The following is a 19,887-nucleotide window of genomic DNA, read 5'->3' as shown; positions in this document are numbered from 1 at the left end:
TGCAAATACAATATTAGAGCTGTCAATATAAGAAGTAGCTTTTTACCAGTACAGCAGAAGGACTGGGTGTAATACCCTCAAGTATATTCCATCTGCCTTGTCAGTCACTATTGCAGAAAAAAATAAAATAAATCAATAGCAGTAAATGGATGTCAGTAAACATTATTGTTTGGGTTACCACTGCACATGTGCATATATTTGAAAAATGTATGAATATCTATACAGGGCTACTTAGATATGTAGTAAGCAAGATCTGAGTGTGGTAAAATGCCAGCATATGTAACAAGTGTGACACCTCTATAAAAACAGCTAACAGGTTTTCTAGAAAAAAATGCAAGTGTGAAACTACATCTATATGTACGTGCGTCTCCACTATACCCCTGCTGAATGGGATAATGTAACATTTTACAGCCTCCATTATTCAGGCTACCTCATTTCTGTCAAACAAAGGCCTCATCTATAAATGATTGGATGTCAGCAGTCCAGGACACATCAAAGTCACCACTAAAAGCATCTGTACAACACACTTAGCTTTTTAGAAATGCTAAACACAAGAGTAACAAACCCAAGCCAGTGCAAACCCCCCAACATGAATCAGTCTTGAAATACATGCACCAGAGAAACCATTGGTAACACAGCATTAATCTCCATACTTCAAAGAATAGGGCCTCTGTGCTATGAAACAAGAAACTGGATCATAGATAAAGAGGTTAGGCTGGTACCTTAATTTAGATTTAGCTCTGGTACAGTCTATGAATTATACAACCCAAGTTTTATCTTGCTGAACTCTGGGTAATGTTCACATAGCGGATGCTAAAGACCAGCTTTAAAATTGGTTTGATTATTAAAGAGCACTCCGGTAAATTGGTTTTCCTCAAAACACAAAATGATATTCAAGCACTGAAGATAAACTGACAGTAGTAAATTCATATTTATTTGTATGTTTTATTATGGGTAATTGCATTGATTTACAAACCCCTCAGCCTTTACCAAGATTAATACACTACTATTATTTAAACATGTTTAATAACAGGAAACATTACATATCTTGCATCTTGTTCATATAATCCACTTTAAAATCCTTTAAAACACCAACCGGCAACCCTGCTTCTCAACAGCTGCAACTACACAAGGTGTTTTTCTTTAAATCCCTAACTATTCATCTGCATTGCTTTCTTGAGAACTAAGAACAAGTATATCTGTAACACACATCCCCATGGCCATCAAATCAAAATCAAAGCTACATATCAGTATTAGCAAAAAGGTTATGACCATGACGTATCTCAGCAGACTGCACAGAATGGTATAGAATAAGAAATGGCAAGGGATAGTTTCATGAAAATTGAATAAGTAGTATTTAAGGCCTAGATGTTATTAGGTAACACATAAGGTGTTAGTATAACAGTAAAGTATATGAAAAAGACTAATTTGCAGTATGTGGAATAACTTTTTGTGTTCTCCAGATACATTCAAAAAGGTGTGATGAGTGGATTTACATACAGACATCCACATATATCTCCCAATCTAACAATAACGTAAGCCAAATAATGTTAATAGAACATTTTAATTGGATAAGTTTTAATTGAAAAGATGCGTACAACCGCCTACACTGCTGTTGAGGGGGATTTCATCCTGTGTGGTGGATACAAAAAAGGCACTACTTCTACAGTGTGCAGTCATTTTATTACAAGGGGAATGTTCATGCTCATGGGCATTCAGTCAGATGACAGAGCCCCTCAAAATACCTCTGATTTCTGTTATTTCCACCAGCCTGTGCTGAAGACTGTCCTTGGATAGGCAGTTCTCTAGATATACTGTGAAACTATAAAGTGTGACACACTTTTTACCATGTTGACTGCCAAGACCACATTAGACTTTCTCAGAGGTAGAGTGCAGCTACACAGAGATACATGTAAATGTGTCAGCCTCGGTTGTTTGTGGTACTAACAGCCTGCAGCTGTCGACCCCTGTTTTAGTGAAAGTGGTGGATGTTCCCACAGATGCTCGGTATGAACTATATAATAAACCAGATAATGGGCCTTCCTTGAGAAGCCCTGGCAGGTCTCACAATGTTTTGTTGCTGGCAGACCAGGAGAATAGCAGACCAACCATTTTTCCCACCCTGGCAGGAGGTGTGCAGATGTGTATGGCCTAATCTGCTCTGCAATTTCAGGTATTTCAGAGAAAGTAGGAGCCTTTCTCTCATTGAAATTCAAGGGTTGTTTCCAATCAGTTAAAACCACACACACACACACACACACACACACACACACACACACACACACACACACACACACACACACACACACACACACACACACACACACACACACACACACATTCATTAGACTATGAATTATTTCTTTCTTTCTTTATTTTTTCAACAAATACCAGTACTGTAGTGTAATAAATATATTATTATAATGTGCTTCTCATGTAAAAACATCTCAGAGCCCTTCACATAACCAAATACTGTACATAAATATGTACAAAAAAACTAAAATAAATAACAATTGAACAATTCTAGTACTAGTCACCATATTTAATGTCACCAAACTGTAGCTTTAATCCAGTCACCGGTGGAGGTACTTTCTGCTCACCAATACATTTGCAGCGGTGAATAAAACAACATGCCCTATTACTGCTCATTGTGATGGTGGTTGATGTGACCTGGAGGACAAAGCTTAAAAACGATTTTTGATTGTAATCATTTAGCTTTTACCATAGGCTGGATTTAGGGTTAAAAATGTGGGGTGGGGGTGGGGAAAATTCACAGCTACAATGCAATATTCATGATCAACACCATGGCATCAGATCATGAACTGTTTGTTCTGTTTTGGCATTTTGACATAATGAACACATGGCATTGGTGTTTATTTACACTGTGTGGTGAAACACCTAGACTCCAACAAGTTCAATTGAAGGGAAGCTGTTCTATATCTGATACATTCAGTTTAGCACACAAAATGTTTTGGAGACATATCTCCTAAAGAAGGGGTGGCCTCAAAGCTGACGAATGGTTCCTACTGGTTTAAGGTAAGAACATCTACTGGTGCTTTTTTAATGAGATCTGTATACTTTCGGTAAAGGGTTGTCCATAAGTCTGGCAAATTTGCTTACTTCATAAAGTGAGTTCCCAAGTGTCTTGTCACTGGGACCAATTTGAAAGCCACTTGAAATCAGACCTGTTTGTTTTTATGCTGCAAAATTGGGGCTCCATCAGCCCCAATTTGTTAAACATGGAGGCAGAATGAAGGGCTGCCAATCTGTAATTCTATTATAGAGAAATACTGGAGGTCGTTGAAGAAATGTATACATGGGAATTTAACAAAAACATTTAACTGACACATGCAGTTTGTCATTGGGATGAGATGATATTGAGTTTTACAGAATGCCATGGTGCAGATAGAAACTTGGCATTAGCTTATCCTCCCCTTTTATTTGATTAGTGTTGGTGCTGGAATTTAGAATCCATGATTCCTCTGTTAATACATTCATTTAGTACTCGAGACCATTAGTTCAAGTACATGACAACTAGTTAGCATTGTCTTTTAAGATCCATTTGCTAAGATATCAGGTATTTAGTGTAGCTAATCATAGCAAGAACTCTTACAATCACATTTGGTCAAGAAAGCTATTTACTAGTTTTCACAAAAAATGGCACTTATCAAGTACTTGCACCGATCAATTCTTACCACACACAGTGCTACTGACCATGCTTGTCTCATTGAGTTAAGCAGCTGCTTCATATGAAGAAGCAGTGATGTTTTCGCTTGCCCCAGTCTGAGTCCTAGTGTTTACAGAAACTCCCTCCCAATTACTGATATTAGCTTTATGATGCAAGGGCTGATGAAGTTATGCAGGCCTGCTCAATAATAGGGTACAATACATTAATGCTCTTCAGAAAACAAAAAGGAGCCTGTAATGAGCATTGTGTTTATACCTCCTGTACTGCTCATCATGTGTTCACTAGACCCAGCAGCCCTTTTGTACAGGTTGTCAGAGAGACGGTGCATCCACTGTAGCACTTGTGAATTGATAATTAACTATGGTACCCGGCTAAACGAGATCTGTTCATCAATGGATGTTGCCGACACAAGCTTATTCTTGGCTTGTTGTTACTATGCTAAAAATGTGCTTCCCTTTCACTTTTTGCCATCCTGAGCAAAATTGATAATGAAATTGTAATGTTTGCTTGCTTGTCAAAATCAGTACAGCACCTTTAGAAAATCAAGAAGTCATCCATAATATCAGACACCTAATCATAAATACTGCTATGTAAGAAACTGAAGGCCCAATTCAATTATAATTTCTCTGGGGAAAAGCATAACAGTAAAATAGAAATGTATGCAATAAACAGTCCGATGTGTTTACCCCATCAACAATGCTAAAATCAAAAGCTCTGTCAGACACGCTTAAAATCATCAGTGAGGCTATTCTAAACTCACTCTGAACGAGAACAATGTCCAAACAGAATGTCAATCTTCACAGCGCATGGATGCACATGCAATCTGTTTATGACATCAGTTTGTATTTTTCTAAACCCCTTTTTTTCCTCAGCTAAAAGTTTGCATTCGGTCCAGAATCAAATTAAGATTGACGAAGGCTTTCGTCAAAATGTGTGTCTGCATGACGTGGTTTCTTATAAATAAATAAATAAATAAATGGGTTTGACACGTTTTCAAAAAACAATACAACACAACCTGCCCGTGTTTTAACTTCACTAGCGGATTTTCTAAAGGGGCTCGCTGAGTGTTCTTTTCACAACTATCTTGTTCCTTAAGAAGTAAGCAGCCAATTAAAATAATCATTTACATGCAGAACAACGAAGGGTTCTATAAAACTGAAGAATTGGTGGTTCCATAGCACAACAATTTAAATATGTATATGAACCCCAAATTGAGGAACCATATGACACTAAAAGGAACTATATTTGCTTAGCTCTGGCTAAATAGATTGAACACAAAATGACACTAAAGACACAGACTAGTCTACATGATTTTAAAGACAACATTCAGAGGGTGTGAGATTTCACAAAGCAGGAAGTAAGTAATACAGAGATGCATATTTTCATATTTTTCTGTGTAGTTTGACGGATAGCATTCAAGAGCCTTTTACTGGCAATCAGCTGTGCTATTGGCCAATAATGTAAAATTCAATTTTCTAACAAGGATACCCTAACCCTAGAGTCCCCGAATAGGAGATTCTGACAGGTGGGTTAATCTGTCAGAATATCCTGTTCTTTCATTTTTGTTCACAATGGGTTACAGGAAGGTATGTCATTATGAAAAGAGAATCCTCTTTACCTTTTCAAGCAATTAGTTTTTTTGTGAATAGACTGAACCATACCTGAAAGAGACACTGTGAAGGAAACCCAACAATGCATAGAAGTTTATAATGTTCTCTTGCTTCCATGGTGTTTATGTGCAAATGTGAGTAATGGGACAAGAGGATGAAATCTGACAGCATGGCAAAAAAAAAAAGAAAACGTATGGTAGTGGAAGGGATGTGCTCACACATACAATATACTGATTTTGGCAGCAGTATTTTCATTTCTAAAATGTGACAAATTTCAAAGATATGTGAACTTGTGCATGTACTTGTACAGTTGTTTTAATGCTTGTATTTGTTTGAAATACTATATTGAAAACCATATTTAAAACAAGTCTAATGCAACAGATTTTAAAGACAAACTAGTGTTTTTGTTTGAGAATATGTAATGTCGTGATCTCGGTTAAAGCAGGTAGGAGCATTACAAAGGGGGAGGCAAGCCACACACAGGTGGAGGGCCGGGTGTGAACCCAGGACCTCTCGCACTAAAGCATAGTGCTGATACCGTTGTACAAAAGAGACAGTTCCTTTGCAAGGAGCGGATATCAGGCTTATGTCTTCGTGTGTGATTACGTCACCTACAAGCTCTGTTGCTGCCTTCCCCCGTGCACGCTACACTCTCCCCTGCCAGCCTCAAGTCCGCCCCGGACTTGCTCACCAGGCTACAGTCCAACGAATGTGTGCCGGGGTACCTACATCGCTCTCTGACACCAATGTAGTGATCTTGGTTAACGCAGGAAGGTGTATCACACAGGGCGAGGCAATCCACACACAGGCGGAGGGCGGGAGCAAACCTTACAAAAGAGCCAGCTCCTTTGCAAGGCACATATATTGGGTTTATGTCTTCGTGTGTGATTATGTCACCTGCCAGCCCTGCTGCTTCCTACCCCCATGCACAAGACAATACTATATCCATGTTGATGTACAGTGTAGGCCTATTAATCAGATTTTGTGACAAGAAAAACAAAATATACAGATATTTCTATAAAACAAATGTGGATACGGTACTTTGACTCTGTTTACATATTTCATGTTATTTATAACATTTTGTTCATGTAAGGTACTGCATGCAGGCAATAAAATGTGCACTACAAATACCAAATGGTAGATACTGAAATTAAAGAAGGAATCTTTGAAAAAGGCCTAGGAGTTTATGTTGACTCAGAAATGTCTTTATCTAGACAATGTGGGGAAGCTATAAAAAAGCCAAGAAGATGCTCGGATATATAGTGAAAAGTGTTGAATTTAAATCAAGGGAAGTAATGATAAAACCGTACGATGCATTAGTAAGACCTCAAAAGGATATTTCTGCACTAGAAAGATTGCAAAGAAGAGTGACCAGAATTATTCCAGGTTTAAAAGGCATGTCATGTGCAGACATGCTAAAAGAATTGAATCTATTCAGTCTTGAACAAAGAAGACTATGTGGCAATCTGATTCAAGCATTCAAAATTTTAAAAGGTATTGACAATATCAACCCAAGGGACTTTTTCAATGTGAAAAAAGAAACAAGGACCAGAGGTTACAAGTGGCAATTAGATAAAGGGGCATTCAGAACAGAAAATAGGAGGCACTTTTTTACACAGAGAATCGTGGGAATCTGGAACCAACTCCCCAGTAATGTGGTGGTGGTTGAAGCTGACACCCCGGGCTGCTTCAAGAAGCTGCTGGATGAGATTCTGGGATCAATAAGATACTAACAACCCAACGAGCAGAATGGGCCGAATGGCCTCCTCTCGTTTATAAACTTTCTTATGTTTTTATGTTTCACTGGGTACACGTCTTGTCAATCATTTAAATGTGTGCAATCTTCTTACAGATAAGCCAAGAACTAAAGACTATATAACTAGATTATTTATGTATTTATTTATGTATTTAAAGCTAAGGTGAAATGTTTATTTTTCTCAATCTAACAATGGCACTTTCTCAAAATTCGGTTGTTTATAACACATGGCTTGAAAGTGATTAATTCTTGAACTTTCCTCGGCTGTTATTGTGCATGTCCAAATTCGATATGACACTAGTTCAGTTAAGAGCGATGGAACATGATTAAGCTGCTGTGAGTAAGAAATTGTTGAGAACAGAGGAAGGACCCTGTCGTGTCAGATTGACTCACTCAGTCTGACTGGGGGTTAGCTTTCAACATATATTCTACACACACACAGATGCATGCACACACATGTGTATATTTATCACCTAAATATGATTAAACTGTTACAAATATACCTTGCAAGATAAAACTAAAACTAAAGGGCCACTTATTCTGAAATGTTTGTTGTTAAATCATAGATAATCTCATACTGTACATGAACATATTATTATTATTATTATTATTATTATTATTATTATTATTATTATTATTATTATTATTATTATTATTATTCCTTCCAGAACAAAACCAACCAATGAATACATTATCTGCATGTATCTACTACTCTTTACCCTGCAATTTAACTAAAGCAACGATCCAGATCAAAGAGATAATTATAAACTGCAACATGCCAGATGGCAGCAGAACTGTGTTAATGCCATGCTGTAGTAAATATGCTCCTAGTTGTTAATAAGACCTTGATATTAGGGGATTCTTTGTAAGGAAACGCTTAATAGATACCGCCGCTCAATTACTACAGCACCTTTTCTATGCCCCCCTGAGCTCCATACTTAAACTCATACTTGAGAAAACTGTTAATGCTCAGAAAAAAATTCCATTGCACGAACGAATTAAAATGATTGAATATTTTTGTGTTAGTTTTCTCTTTTTCAATCTTAGTGTCCTCAGCAACTATGTTCCTTAACATCCCACCGGTATATACGTTTTGAACATGCCCTAGACGCTACTACCCTTTCACGTTGTGTCATAAAAAATGGCAACATCCAAAAAGCTTTTATTAAACTGTTTTAGCTGTTTTACCCAATCCGATTGTCCGTCTTCTATGCATATTTAGGTTTTGTGCCGATATAGACGAATATATATCAGTCTCTTAACTGCCCTATATCAACAACATATTGTAATCAAATGAGTTTAACAAGTTTTATACCGTTGCTCTTCACCGAATGGCCAGATAATGCGTGGTTCTGAAGGAACAGCGCCAAACGACTCAACAGTTCGCCAGCTGGAAACGATAGTCAAACAATATTTCAGAATTAAAATAGAAACGCACTTTATTCAAAAACACAATACTATACAACTCGTTTAAATCAATATATCGCTGCTTAATTTGTCGAGTAATGTTTGAAATATCAATCAATATATGTCTCCATATACGTTTATTTGTCTGGGTCCCAGTGAGTAAAATGTATTTTAAGTCGATTGTTGTTGTTGTTGTTGTTGTTGTTGTTGTTGTTACAGGGAGAGGGGTGGTCCAGGAATGGGGTTAAACTCAAGGTCTGTAATAATCATTTCTCTTTTGGCAACTGCTCGCAGTACGCCCAATACATTGTTTTTGAGCTATATATGTCTCATTGAGCTTCAGAAATGCTCTCCTCTGATTTAGAGGCGAAGCATATAGTACAAGGCTATTAATAGCATTTAACAGACAACAGGGGTATTCTGAACTATTCGGTCGAAGCAAATATAGTAAAATTGTCAAAGTGTTGTCTTTAAACGTCCGATATTATTTATAATGTAAACGCAAAATACTGACGTGGAATTAATTAAACCAAACCGATATATTCCTCTTTTGTGTTTCAATTGTCATGACTAATTTTTCAGTATCTCAGTTGTAGAAAATAAAATTGACTGTTTAGGAACTCCCTGGTCATTACTATCTCTTTTCTCAAAATGTTAGACAGTTCTGGGTTTGTCTTTTATTTGATAAATATGAGTGTAATCGATATACAGGCCGCTTTATGTTGTGAACAGCTTAATTTACACGGTATAGATGAACTCCTATGCACGGTAAATGCTTTTAAATAAAAACACAGTTGGGTACTTATATAGACACTGACCTTTCGTCTTTGCCAGCAAGCATCGGGGCTCTTCTCGTGGGATTTGCTTCCTTGTTTTACTCCAGCTGACCTCCTGGTCTGCAAATGCTTTCGGGGAATGGAGGCAGATTCCCTCTGTTCTTTAACGCAGTCAATTGTCAATAGATTTCTCAATGAAAACACTAGGAAACGTTATTGATAACTGTCTCAGGACGTTCTTATGTCATTACCATTAAAAGGATACAACTCAGACCATGACAGAATATGACAGAAAAGTCATTTGTATTTAAAACATATATGCATCTGCTGCTGGGTGTTTTTCTAAGGTTAATTGTTGCGTGATGCGTTTCTTTACGTTGTTCAGAATATCGGTTTGCAAACACAGACAAAAAATCCATTAGAGTTTTGAATTTTCACGTGTTACACTGTTCTGCAACAAAAAAACGACACGATCTGTTGTGGTTCTTCTCGAAATCTCTTTAAAATAACCACAACGTTCATGAGCACATTGTTAAATTTTGAGAAGGCTGTAGAGTCAAGTAACGGGTTCTTTGGATATTAAGCAGGTGGATGTCAAAAAAGAATAGCAACACAAGGCTTTTATACCCGCGGTAGTTGTAAAAGGTAAGGGGATAATCACACATATATAGATATCTGTGTTCCTAATATTCAATAATAAAATTAACACTCAAATATACACATAAATAAAGGATTAAGAAACAATCGATGATGTTCCCCTGTTTTAACCTCACAGCACCAAATTCCATACATTAAACATTAAACATTGTAAAAATTGTTACTTGTTCAATATTAAAGCCTTTTTTGATACGCGTGCTATGTATTCCTGGCCCAGTTTATAGTTTGCACTTAGTTTGGGTATCTATCATATAGTCTTATTGTTGGTTTGTTTTTGTTTTCCATCTGTTACAAAATATAAAGTTGATTTCAAAATTCTGTTGTTGTTGTTTTTTTTTTTTTTTTTTGTTTTTTTTTTTTGTTGTTTTTTAATTGCACCACATTAGATATGTTTGTGTTTAAATAGAGACATTTACTACTGTACTCAACAGCACAAAAGCCAGTATTGTAACAGTATTGAATACTTTCGGTTATCTGTACTGTAAACGTAATACATTACAAATATTTAAATAGTTTATGTTATAAAGTCTACGCACGACACTTAAATGTGTTGATCAATCTCACTGCGCAAACACTGTAAAAAATATATATGCATAGGCCTATGTGCAGTTTATATGGGCTTGTTTGACATCAAGTGATACAAAAGAAAGCTCTCAACAGCAAACACTGTCTATATTAGAATTGATATCTACTGTACCTAACCGAACACGCACTTTGATTTACATGTCTGTCGCATTACTTGTCTCTAAGCAAAGCGCATAAAGAGACCTTTTAAGGTCCACGTTGCTATTTGTTTTGAGGTTTTCTTTTTCCATTGATCGTCCATTATTGACCCCATCACTGATTTCCAGTTGCGATTTGTTAAGAGATGCGTTGCTGCGGTTCCTCTTCAAGTCACTACAAGGGCTTTCCTGGCCACTATTTGGCTCTTCCTTAAGAGAGGTGTGCTCTTCCTGGTCAGTTTCTCTGTGATAGAAGTAATTGAAGTTGGACACAATGACAGGTACTGGCAATGCAATGGTCAACACGCCGGCAATAGCACACAGGGAGCCTACAATTTTCCCTCCGACAGTAATGGGTCGCATATCCCCATACCCTACAGTCGTCATGGTTACCACAGCCCACCAGAACGCATCAGGGATGCTGGAGAAATGGGACTCGGGCTCATCTGCCTCTGCAAAGTAAACACCGCTGGAGAACAGAATGACGCCGATAAACAGAAAAAAGATTAAAAGACCAAGCTCCCTCATACTGGCTTTCAGTGTCTGACCCAGAATCTGAAGCCCTTTGGAGTGTCTTGATAGCTTAAAGATCCTAAACACTCTGACCAGGCGAATTACTCTTAGGATCGACAGTGACAACGTTTGTTGTCCGTTGTTGCCTTGTTGCTCTGCTAGTTCTGTGCCAAGGGTGATAAAATAGGGGATGATAGCCATAATATCTATTATGTTCATCAGGTTTTTGGAAAACGCCGATTTACTGGGACAGGCAAAAAATCTTACAGTAAGCTCAAACGTGAACCAAATCACACAGGTAGTCTCAATTATAAAGAAAGGGTCTGATGTGCTACTCGGTGGCGGAGCCTGAGTAGTATTAGTTCCAAGGACAAACAGCGGTAGCTCTCTCTCATCTCGAAACTCTGGCAGCGTCTCCATACAAAAGGTTATAATGGATATGACGATCACCAGAACAGATACAATGGCGATCCCCCGTGCTGGATTGGAGCTCTCCGGGTACTCGAAGATGAGCCATACCTGTTTCTGGAAGTCATTTTTAGGCATTGGTCTCTCTTCCTCCTTAATAAACCCCTCGTCCTCCCTGAACTTCTCCATTGCTTCTTCCCCCAACTCGTAAAAACGGATCTCATCCGCAAATATATCTATGGAGACGTTCACAGGTCTCCTTATTTTCCCACCTGATTGATAAAAATAAAGTACCCCATCAAAACTGGGCCGATTCCGGTCGAAAAAGTATTCGTTTCTGAGGGGGTCAAAGTACTTTACCCTTTTATGGGGGTCCCCGAGCAAAGTGTCTGGGAACTGGTTCAGGGTTCCTAGTTGAGTCTCGAACCTGAGTCCAGCAATGTTAATTAATACCCGTTCGCTGTTCTCACAGTCAATATCCAAGGTGTCTTCATCTAAAAGATGAGGGCTGTAATCAGCCCTGAGAATGGCATCCGTGTCATCCTCGCTGCTGCTACAAGTATTATCCATGTCGTTCACTTTCCCAGAGTCCTTTTGCAGGCTGTTGCAAGAGTTCATCTCTTTGCCTCGGACCTTGTTCAGCCGAGATTGTGCAAAAGGTGCTTGGGGGAGATCCAGACAGCTCGCGAACCCTCCACTGGCATTGCCTCCGCTCACAATGGCAGTAGCACCACGGTTTTCAAAAGTTACCAAAGGTATCTCCATTCCAAACCCATTAAATATTCATCAGGAACACACAACTGTGCAGTTAGATCAGCACTTTTCCCCTACTGCACACGCGCTTTCTTCAGATAAAGAGATAAGCACCAGAATAAACAATTAATAACTAGAACTCCCCCGAAATGATAATAACAATAATTAAAAAATAACAATAATAAGACCAGCACAAACACCCGGGTCTTTATAAAATGACACCACAAGAGGCGAGTGGAGACCCGGATGAGAAAGTAATAATTATTCCTGACGTCAAAATAGCTGTTCTACAACCAACTCTGCCAAGGAATCCTTTGAAAAGGTTTCTCCCTAACTGTCAAGCAATCTTATTTTTTTATTTATTTTTTCTCTTTATAATATCAAGTAAAAGGGGGTTGGACTGCGAGGGCGTTCCTGTGCTTGTTCAATTTTCACGCATCTCATCCAGCACAGGCATCGAATAATCGGTAATGGAATGAGACAGCTGTAAGTCCACTTTAATATCTCATAACATTTTTTTTTTTTTTCTAAAATCCCTGGTGCTTTATGAAAATGCGCTCCATGCATGCATGCACGGATACTATTTTCCACTGAAACTGAAACAGAGTAATAAAAAAAAAATCACCATTTGTTTGTCATCTTTGAATGGTGCAGGCTTGAATCCACGTGTGTATTTTATTCCCTAGAGATAATCAGGTGTGTTTTTCTTTTCGTTGTTTTGTTGTTGACATACACCTGCATTCTTTAAAATGTAAACGAATTCAGTCAATATTTTAACAATGTGACGTTGCTGTCAATATATAAAGGATGATTTGAGTTAAACATTTGACTAAAACATTTTTTAGCATTCTTCATAAGAACTCAAATAAAGTTACAATAAATAAGCCTGTTGTTGCGACAAAACAACTTTACTGCTATATGTTAAAATGTAATCAATACAAAGCAGGCTTGCAAGTAGACGGTTTTGTCGTCTGCCTTGTCATTCAATATTCTTGTTCTGTATGAGATAGCCTATAGTATTTAACACTGTCAGTCATTTGAAGAAACGTGAACCCCCCTGAAGGAGATTGGAATTAGCACCGACAATAACCGCGTGATTACGTTATAAAAAATTAAAGATGCTGATACTGGATTTGGGTAGTGTAGTTAAATATATTCGGTCAATAGAAAATTGTGTTATATGGAGCATCAAATGTACAAAAAATCAAACAAAAAAAAAACACAACTATTTTATCAGGAGTTTATTTTTTATTTTCCAGTTTTAAATCAAGGAATTATTCCAAGATATATATATATATATATATATATATATATATATATATATATATATATATATATATATATATATATATATATATAATACATATTATGTATGTTACAAAAATGATACTTAAAAGTTTTGAAATGTGTGTCAAAACTTTATCACAGGATTCAGCATTTAAATCACTGTGAATATATATATATATATATATATATATTGTATATATTTATTTTTTTATATATATATATATATATATATATATATATATATATATATTTTTTACAGCTCTGGAAAAAATTAAGAGACCACTGCAATTTTTTCTTAAATCAGCATCTCTACATGTATGGCAGCCATTCCATTCCAGTGTCTGTTGAATTCCAACACAGGCACACCTCATTCTACTGAATGAGGTACTGATTAGGGGGTCACCTGAACCAAATCTTATTTAACAAGGAAAAGTATAAAAACCACTCCTGCGGTCATCACTATCCTCTTGCAATAGGACCAGCTGGATGGCAAAACAGTGCTAGTAGTACCTCAAAAGTAATTGGAATCAAAAATAACTACTGACCATGCCCAAAGAGTTGAAAAGGAAAGTTTCGAGTGAGAAAAAGAAGGGTTCAATTCTGGCTTTACTGGCAGAGGGATACAGTGAGCGTCGGGTTGCTTCCATCCTTAAAATTTCAAAGACGGCGGTTCATAAGAACAAGGTCAAGCAGCACACATTATCCGAAAAACATGATCTTTCAGCATTTTAAAGTAATTTAAATGTTTGTCATTAGCAAATAAGTCCGGAAAAATACACGTTTTTTCAAAATAAATATTTATTTTGGAAGTTAAACCTGAAGCTAACATGCAATGATCCCGCCCATTTAAGCGTTTGACTAGGCACTTTATGCATAGAGGCAGGGAGCGTCTTTTTTCCCATTGTGAAACGCTTCAATGAGGCTGGGGGCGTGGCAGGGGCGCGGTTTCAACTGAGAGACTGTTGTGATTGGATACAAACTGAGCGGTTTGAAGCAGGGAGGGAGAGGAAAGTGAAAGAGCGGATCATTTAACGAGACAGAGAGTGTCTAATTGTCGTATACAAATACTAGTTCATTTTTACCTCAGGATGTAATAAGTTCTGTTGTAATGGTAACGGAAGGATTTGCACCGACGTCTTCAGTTTCCATACTACACTGTGCGTATAAGAGAAATAGACTAGATTTTCAAACAGCTGTAGGAGACCGTAAAGCATTTTCTAATAACACTGTGTAACACAATTTTCCTTGCTGGGTAGTAAGTGTTATTTACTAATTGCTTATGCCTCAAAAGTATAGAAAATGGCTATTATTCCCCACAAACTTTGCTTTTGTGACCAGGACAGTGATATTTCAAAATATCACTATTTCCAATGGGAAAACGGGCAAATGTGTGTCTTTTCGTTCACATAAAGTCAGACAAAAACAACATATGAATCCAAATTAACATGTATTTATATTAAAGTAATACAAAAATGACTACAAAAGATTTAGAAGTGAGTAGTTTTTCGAGATTTACGATTAAACTGTAAATTACGCCTATGATGCCGATTAAAAAAAACATTGATCGGTTAATCTAGTCTACCCACGCGCTGTAGCAAGAAGCAGTGCGCCAGAAAGAAATCAAAAAAGATGGCGGAGAGTCCCACATGTTGCTATAGCTCAGAACAGTGTTTTTCATATGTTATTAGGGGGTGCAAACACCTGACTGTTTTTTTTTGTTTGTTTGTTTGTTTGTTTTTAACTTCCATGGTAAAAGCTCCACGGTAAATGGCAGACTCAGTAGGTCTCCAGGATGAAATCGATTTCAATTACAGGGTTTTATTCAATGGGCTTTTTAAATCCTCCATCTCCATACTTTCTCAAGTGGAATGAAGAACGAGAAAACGAGAGCGCAACATTTAAGTGACTAGTTTTTTGTATTAGTGTTAATACAATTACGAATGGTGATTGTAATAAGGTGTATCCATTTTACTTATATCTCTGAAGGTAATTGCTTATTTATTTAATAAGCAATTGTAATTTAATCTCTGAAGGTAATTGCTTATTTATCGAATTGCTTATTTTATTTTATCTTTGAAAAAATAAACCATGCCAGTTTAGTTTAATTTATAATACAATAGCGACCCTTTAAAAATCCACCTTACTGTTTTCCATCATAAATAAAATGTTTATACATTATATGAAAAATCAAAGATGCAAAAAATATATTTCTATCGCCCAAACTCAGTCTGAGGGTGTATACTATAAATTGCAAGGCTTTGAAAGCTTTATTTAACATGTAGCACAATAGTCAGTAATGAAGGTTCAGTCACTATGAAAAGTACAGCGGCTCCGGAGGCTCTATTACCACTACGAGGCCCCGGGGGCTCTGTTACCACTATGGGGCCCCAGGGGCTCTATTACCACTATGGGGCCCCGAAGGCTCTATTACCACTATGGGGTCCCGAGGGCTCTATTACCACTATGGGGTCCCGAGGGCTCTATTACCACTATGGGGCCCCAGGGGCTCTATTACCACTACAGGGCCCCAGGGGCTCTATTACCACTATGGGGTCCCGAGGGCTCTATTACCACTATGGGGGGCTCTATTACCACTATGGGGCCCCAGGGGCTCTATTACCACTACAGGGCCCCAAGGGCTCTATTACCACTACAGGGCCCCAAGGGCTCTATTACCACTACAGGGCCCTGAGGGCTCTATTACCACTATGGGGCCCCAGGGGTTCTATTACCACTACGGGGCACCAGGGGCTGTATTACCACTACAGGACCCCAGGGGCTGTATTACCACTATGGGGCCCCGGGGGCTGTATTACCACTATGGGGCCCCGGGGGCTGTATCACCACTACGGGACCCCAAGGGCTGTATTACGACTATAGGGGCTCTATTACCACTACAAGGCCCCAGGGGCTGTATTACCACTGTGGGGGCTCTACTATCAATACGTGGCCCCGGGGGCTCTATTACCACTACGGAGCCCCGGGAGCTGTATCACCACTACGGGGCCCCAGGGGCTGTATCACCACTACGGGGCCCCAGGGCTCTATTACCACTATGGGTCCGCGGGGGCTCTATTACCACTATGGGGGCTCTATTACTACTACGGGGCCCCGGCATCTCTAATACCACCACAGGGCCCTGAGGGCTGTATTGCCAATGCAGGGGCTCTATTACCACTACTGAGACTATTACCACTATGGGGCCCTGGAGGCTCTATTACCACTATGGTGCCCTGGGGGCTCTAAGCACTACAGGGCCCCTGGGGCTCTATAAGGACTATGGGCCCCAGGGGGCTCTAGTACCACTATGGTGACTCCATTACCACTAGGGGCCCAGGGGCTCTATTACCACTGTGGGGGCTCTATTACGACTACGTGGCCCCAGGGACTCTAGAACCACTAGGGGGGCTCTATTATCACTACGGGGCACCCAGGGGCTGTATTACCACTACAGGGCCTTGGGGGCTGTATTACCACTACAGGGGTTCTAGCCATTACGGGCACGGGGGGCTCTATTACCACTACAGGGTTCTAGCCACTACGGGGCCCTGGGGGCTCTATTACCACTACAGGGGTTCTAGCCAGTACGGGGCCCTGGGGGCTGTATTACCACCACAGGGCTCTGAGGGCTGTATTACAAATGCGGGGAGTCTATTACCACTATGGAGGCTCTATTACCACTATGGGGCCCAGGGGGCTCTAGTACCACTGTGGGGGCTCTATTATCAATATGTGGCCCCGGGGGCTCTAGCACCAATATGGGGCCCTGGGGGCTGTATTACCACTATGGGGGTTCTGTTACCAAGATGGGGCCCCAGGGGTTGTATTACCACTACGGGGCCCCAAGGGCTGTATTACCACTATGGGGGCTCTATTACCACTATGGGGCCCCGGGGGCTGTATTCTCACTACGGGACCCTGAGGGCTGTATTACAACTATGGAGGCTCTATTACTACTATGGGGCCCCGGGGGCTGTATCACCACTAGGGGCCCCAGGGCTCTATTACCACTACGGGGCCCAGGGGGCTATAGTACCATTATGGGGGCTCTATTATCAATACGTGGCCCCGGGGGCTCTATTACCACTACGGAGCCAAGGGGGCTGTATCACCACTAAGGGGCCCCAGGGCTCTATTACCACTATGGGGGCTCTATTACAACTACAGGGCCCCGGGGGCTCTATTACCACAACGGTGCCCTGGGGGTTCTAAGCACTACAGGGCCCCAGGGGCTCTATAAGCACTATGGGGCCCCGGGGGCTCTAGTACCACTATGGGGACTCCATTACCACTACGGGGCCCCAGGGGCTCTATTACCACTACAGGGGTTCTATTGCCACTACGGGGCCCCAGGGGCTCTATTACCACCACGGGGCCCTGAGGGCTGTATTACCAATGCGGGGGCTCTATTACCACTATGGATGCTCTATTATCAATACGTGGCCCCGGGGGCTCTAGCACCAATATGGGGCCCTGGGGGCTGTATTACCACTATGGGGGTTCTGTTACCAATATGGGGCCCCAGGGGTTGTACTACCACTATGGGGTCCTGGGGGCTCTATTACCACTATGGGGCCCCGGGAACTGTATTACCACTACGGGGCCCCAGGGGCTGTATTACCACTACGGGGCCCCAGGGGCTGTATTACCACTACGGGGCTCTGAGGGCTGTATTAACACTAGGGGAGCTCTATTACCACTGCGGGGGCTCTCTTACTACTATGGGGCCCCGGGGGCTCTATTACCACTGCAGGGGCTCAAGTACCACTACGGGGGCTCTACACTACGGGGTCCCGGGGCTGTATTACCACTATCGGGCTCTATTACCACTACTGGGCCCTGGGGGCTGTATTACCACTATAGGGCCCTGGGGGTTCTATTAGCACCACGGGGCCCTGGGGGCTGTATTACCACTACAGTGTTTATGCTACTGACTCTGTTTGACAGTCTGTTGAACCGAATACTGTTTTATTTTTAGACGTTTATTTGTTTTGTTTTTTCATCGCCAGACGCGGTCTGGATGCAAAAACAGCGCTGACACTCTTAAGAATTATATTAAGTGAGGTTTCGTGTAAATATATAAAGAAAAAAGGCACTGTATATTTTAGCACTAGTACAAAACCATGTACGGAATTAAAATGAATGGACTAAGAATACTATTTTTTTTTTTTTTTTTTTTTGCATCAATTTAATTGGTTTAAAAGCAAACACATTGGTCGATATAAATCACAAATAAATAATCGCTGCAAATGAAACAATTGGAATATAAGTTTTGAAAACTAAATAATCGCTGCAAATGAAACAATTGGAATATAAGTTTTGAAAACATAACAAAGCATTGTGGTTGATGCAGCAGAAACGTTAAATAGGTAACGTTTCTGAGTCTAGTGAGAAGGTTAGCATGATAACGTTTTTGCTGTGAGACCAGGTTGTACAGGGAAAGGGGTGGTCAAGGAGTAATTATAATAATAATATTATTATATTATTAATAATAATAATCAAATTATTATTATTATATTATTATTATTATTATTATTATTTGCATTACAGGGAGAGGGGTGGTCAAGGAATGGGGTTAAACTCAAGGTCTGTAACAGTGTAATAACCATTTCTCTTTTGATAACTGTTTGCAGTATGTCCAGTTGCTTTTGAGATATGCCTCATTGAGCTTCACAATATGTTTCCTCTGATTTAAAGGAAACGCATCGAGTGCAAGGCTATTAATTGCATTTAACAGACGACAGGGGTATTCTGAAGTATTCGACAGCTTAATTTACACGGTACCAATGAACTGTAAGTAGCGGTTAAATAAACACAGCTGGGTACTTATACAGACACTGACCTTTTGTCTTTGCCAGCAAGCACCGGGGAGATTCATGTGGGATGTGCTTCCTTATTTTACTCCAACTGACCTCCTGGTCTGCAAATGCTTTCGGGGAATGGTGGCAGATTCCTTCTGTTCTTTAACGCAGTTAATTGTCAATAGATTTCTCAATGTAAACACTGGGAGATGTTATTGATAACTGTCTCAGGACGTTCTTATGCCACTGCCATTGAAAGGATACAACTCAGACCCGATGAATCTGACAGAAAAGTCATTTGTATTTAAAACATATATGCATCTGCTGCTGGGTGTTTGTGCAAGGTTAACTGTTGCGTGAAGCGTTTCTTTACATTGTTCAGAATATCGGTTTGCAAACACAAACAAAAAATCCATTAGAGTTTTGAATATTCCTGAAACACGTGTTACACTTTTCTGCCACAGATCGATACAGTCAATGTGGGTATTAAAAAACAAACAAAAAAAAAA

The 19,887-nt window shown here is 39.7% G+C and overlaps 1 protein-coding gene across 1 annotated transcript in view; it reads right to left on the bottom strand.

Moving 5' to 3' along the window:
• The window catches only part of LOC121320024 (potassium voltage-gated channel subfamily A member 2-like), a 33,884-nt gene extending 21,577 nt beyond the window's left edge, over window positions 1-12,307 (bottom strand). The window contains exon 1 of the mRNA XM_041258136.1: window positions 9,280-12,307. Coding sequence (XP_041114070.1) covers window positions 10,614-12,302 — 1,689 coding nt within the window. The 5' untranslated portion in view covers window positions 12,303-12,307 and the 3' untranslated portion in view covers window positions 9,280-10,613. The remainder of the gene's footprint in view (window positions 1-9,279) is intronic.
• Window positions 12,308-19,887: the final 7,580 nt, after the last annotated feature.

This window comes from Polyodon spathula, chromosome 8, assembly GCF_017654505.1.
Source record: "Polyodon spathula isolate WHYD16114869_AA chromosome 8, ASM1765450v1, whole genome shotgun sequence".
Taxonomy (NCBI): Eukaryota; Metazoa; Chordata; class Actinopteri; order Acipenseriformes; family Polyodontidae; genus Polyodon; species Polyodon spathula.
The sequence above is the reverse complement of the archived record's forward strand: the minus strand, read 5'-3'. Positions and strand labels throughout refer to the sequence as shown.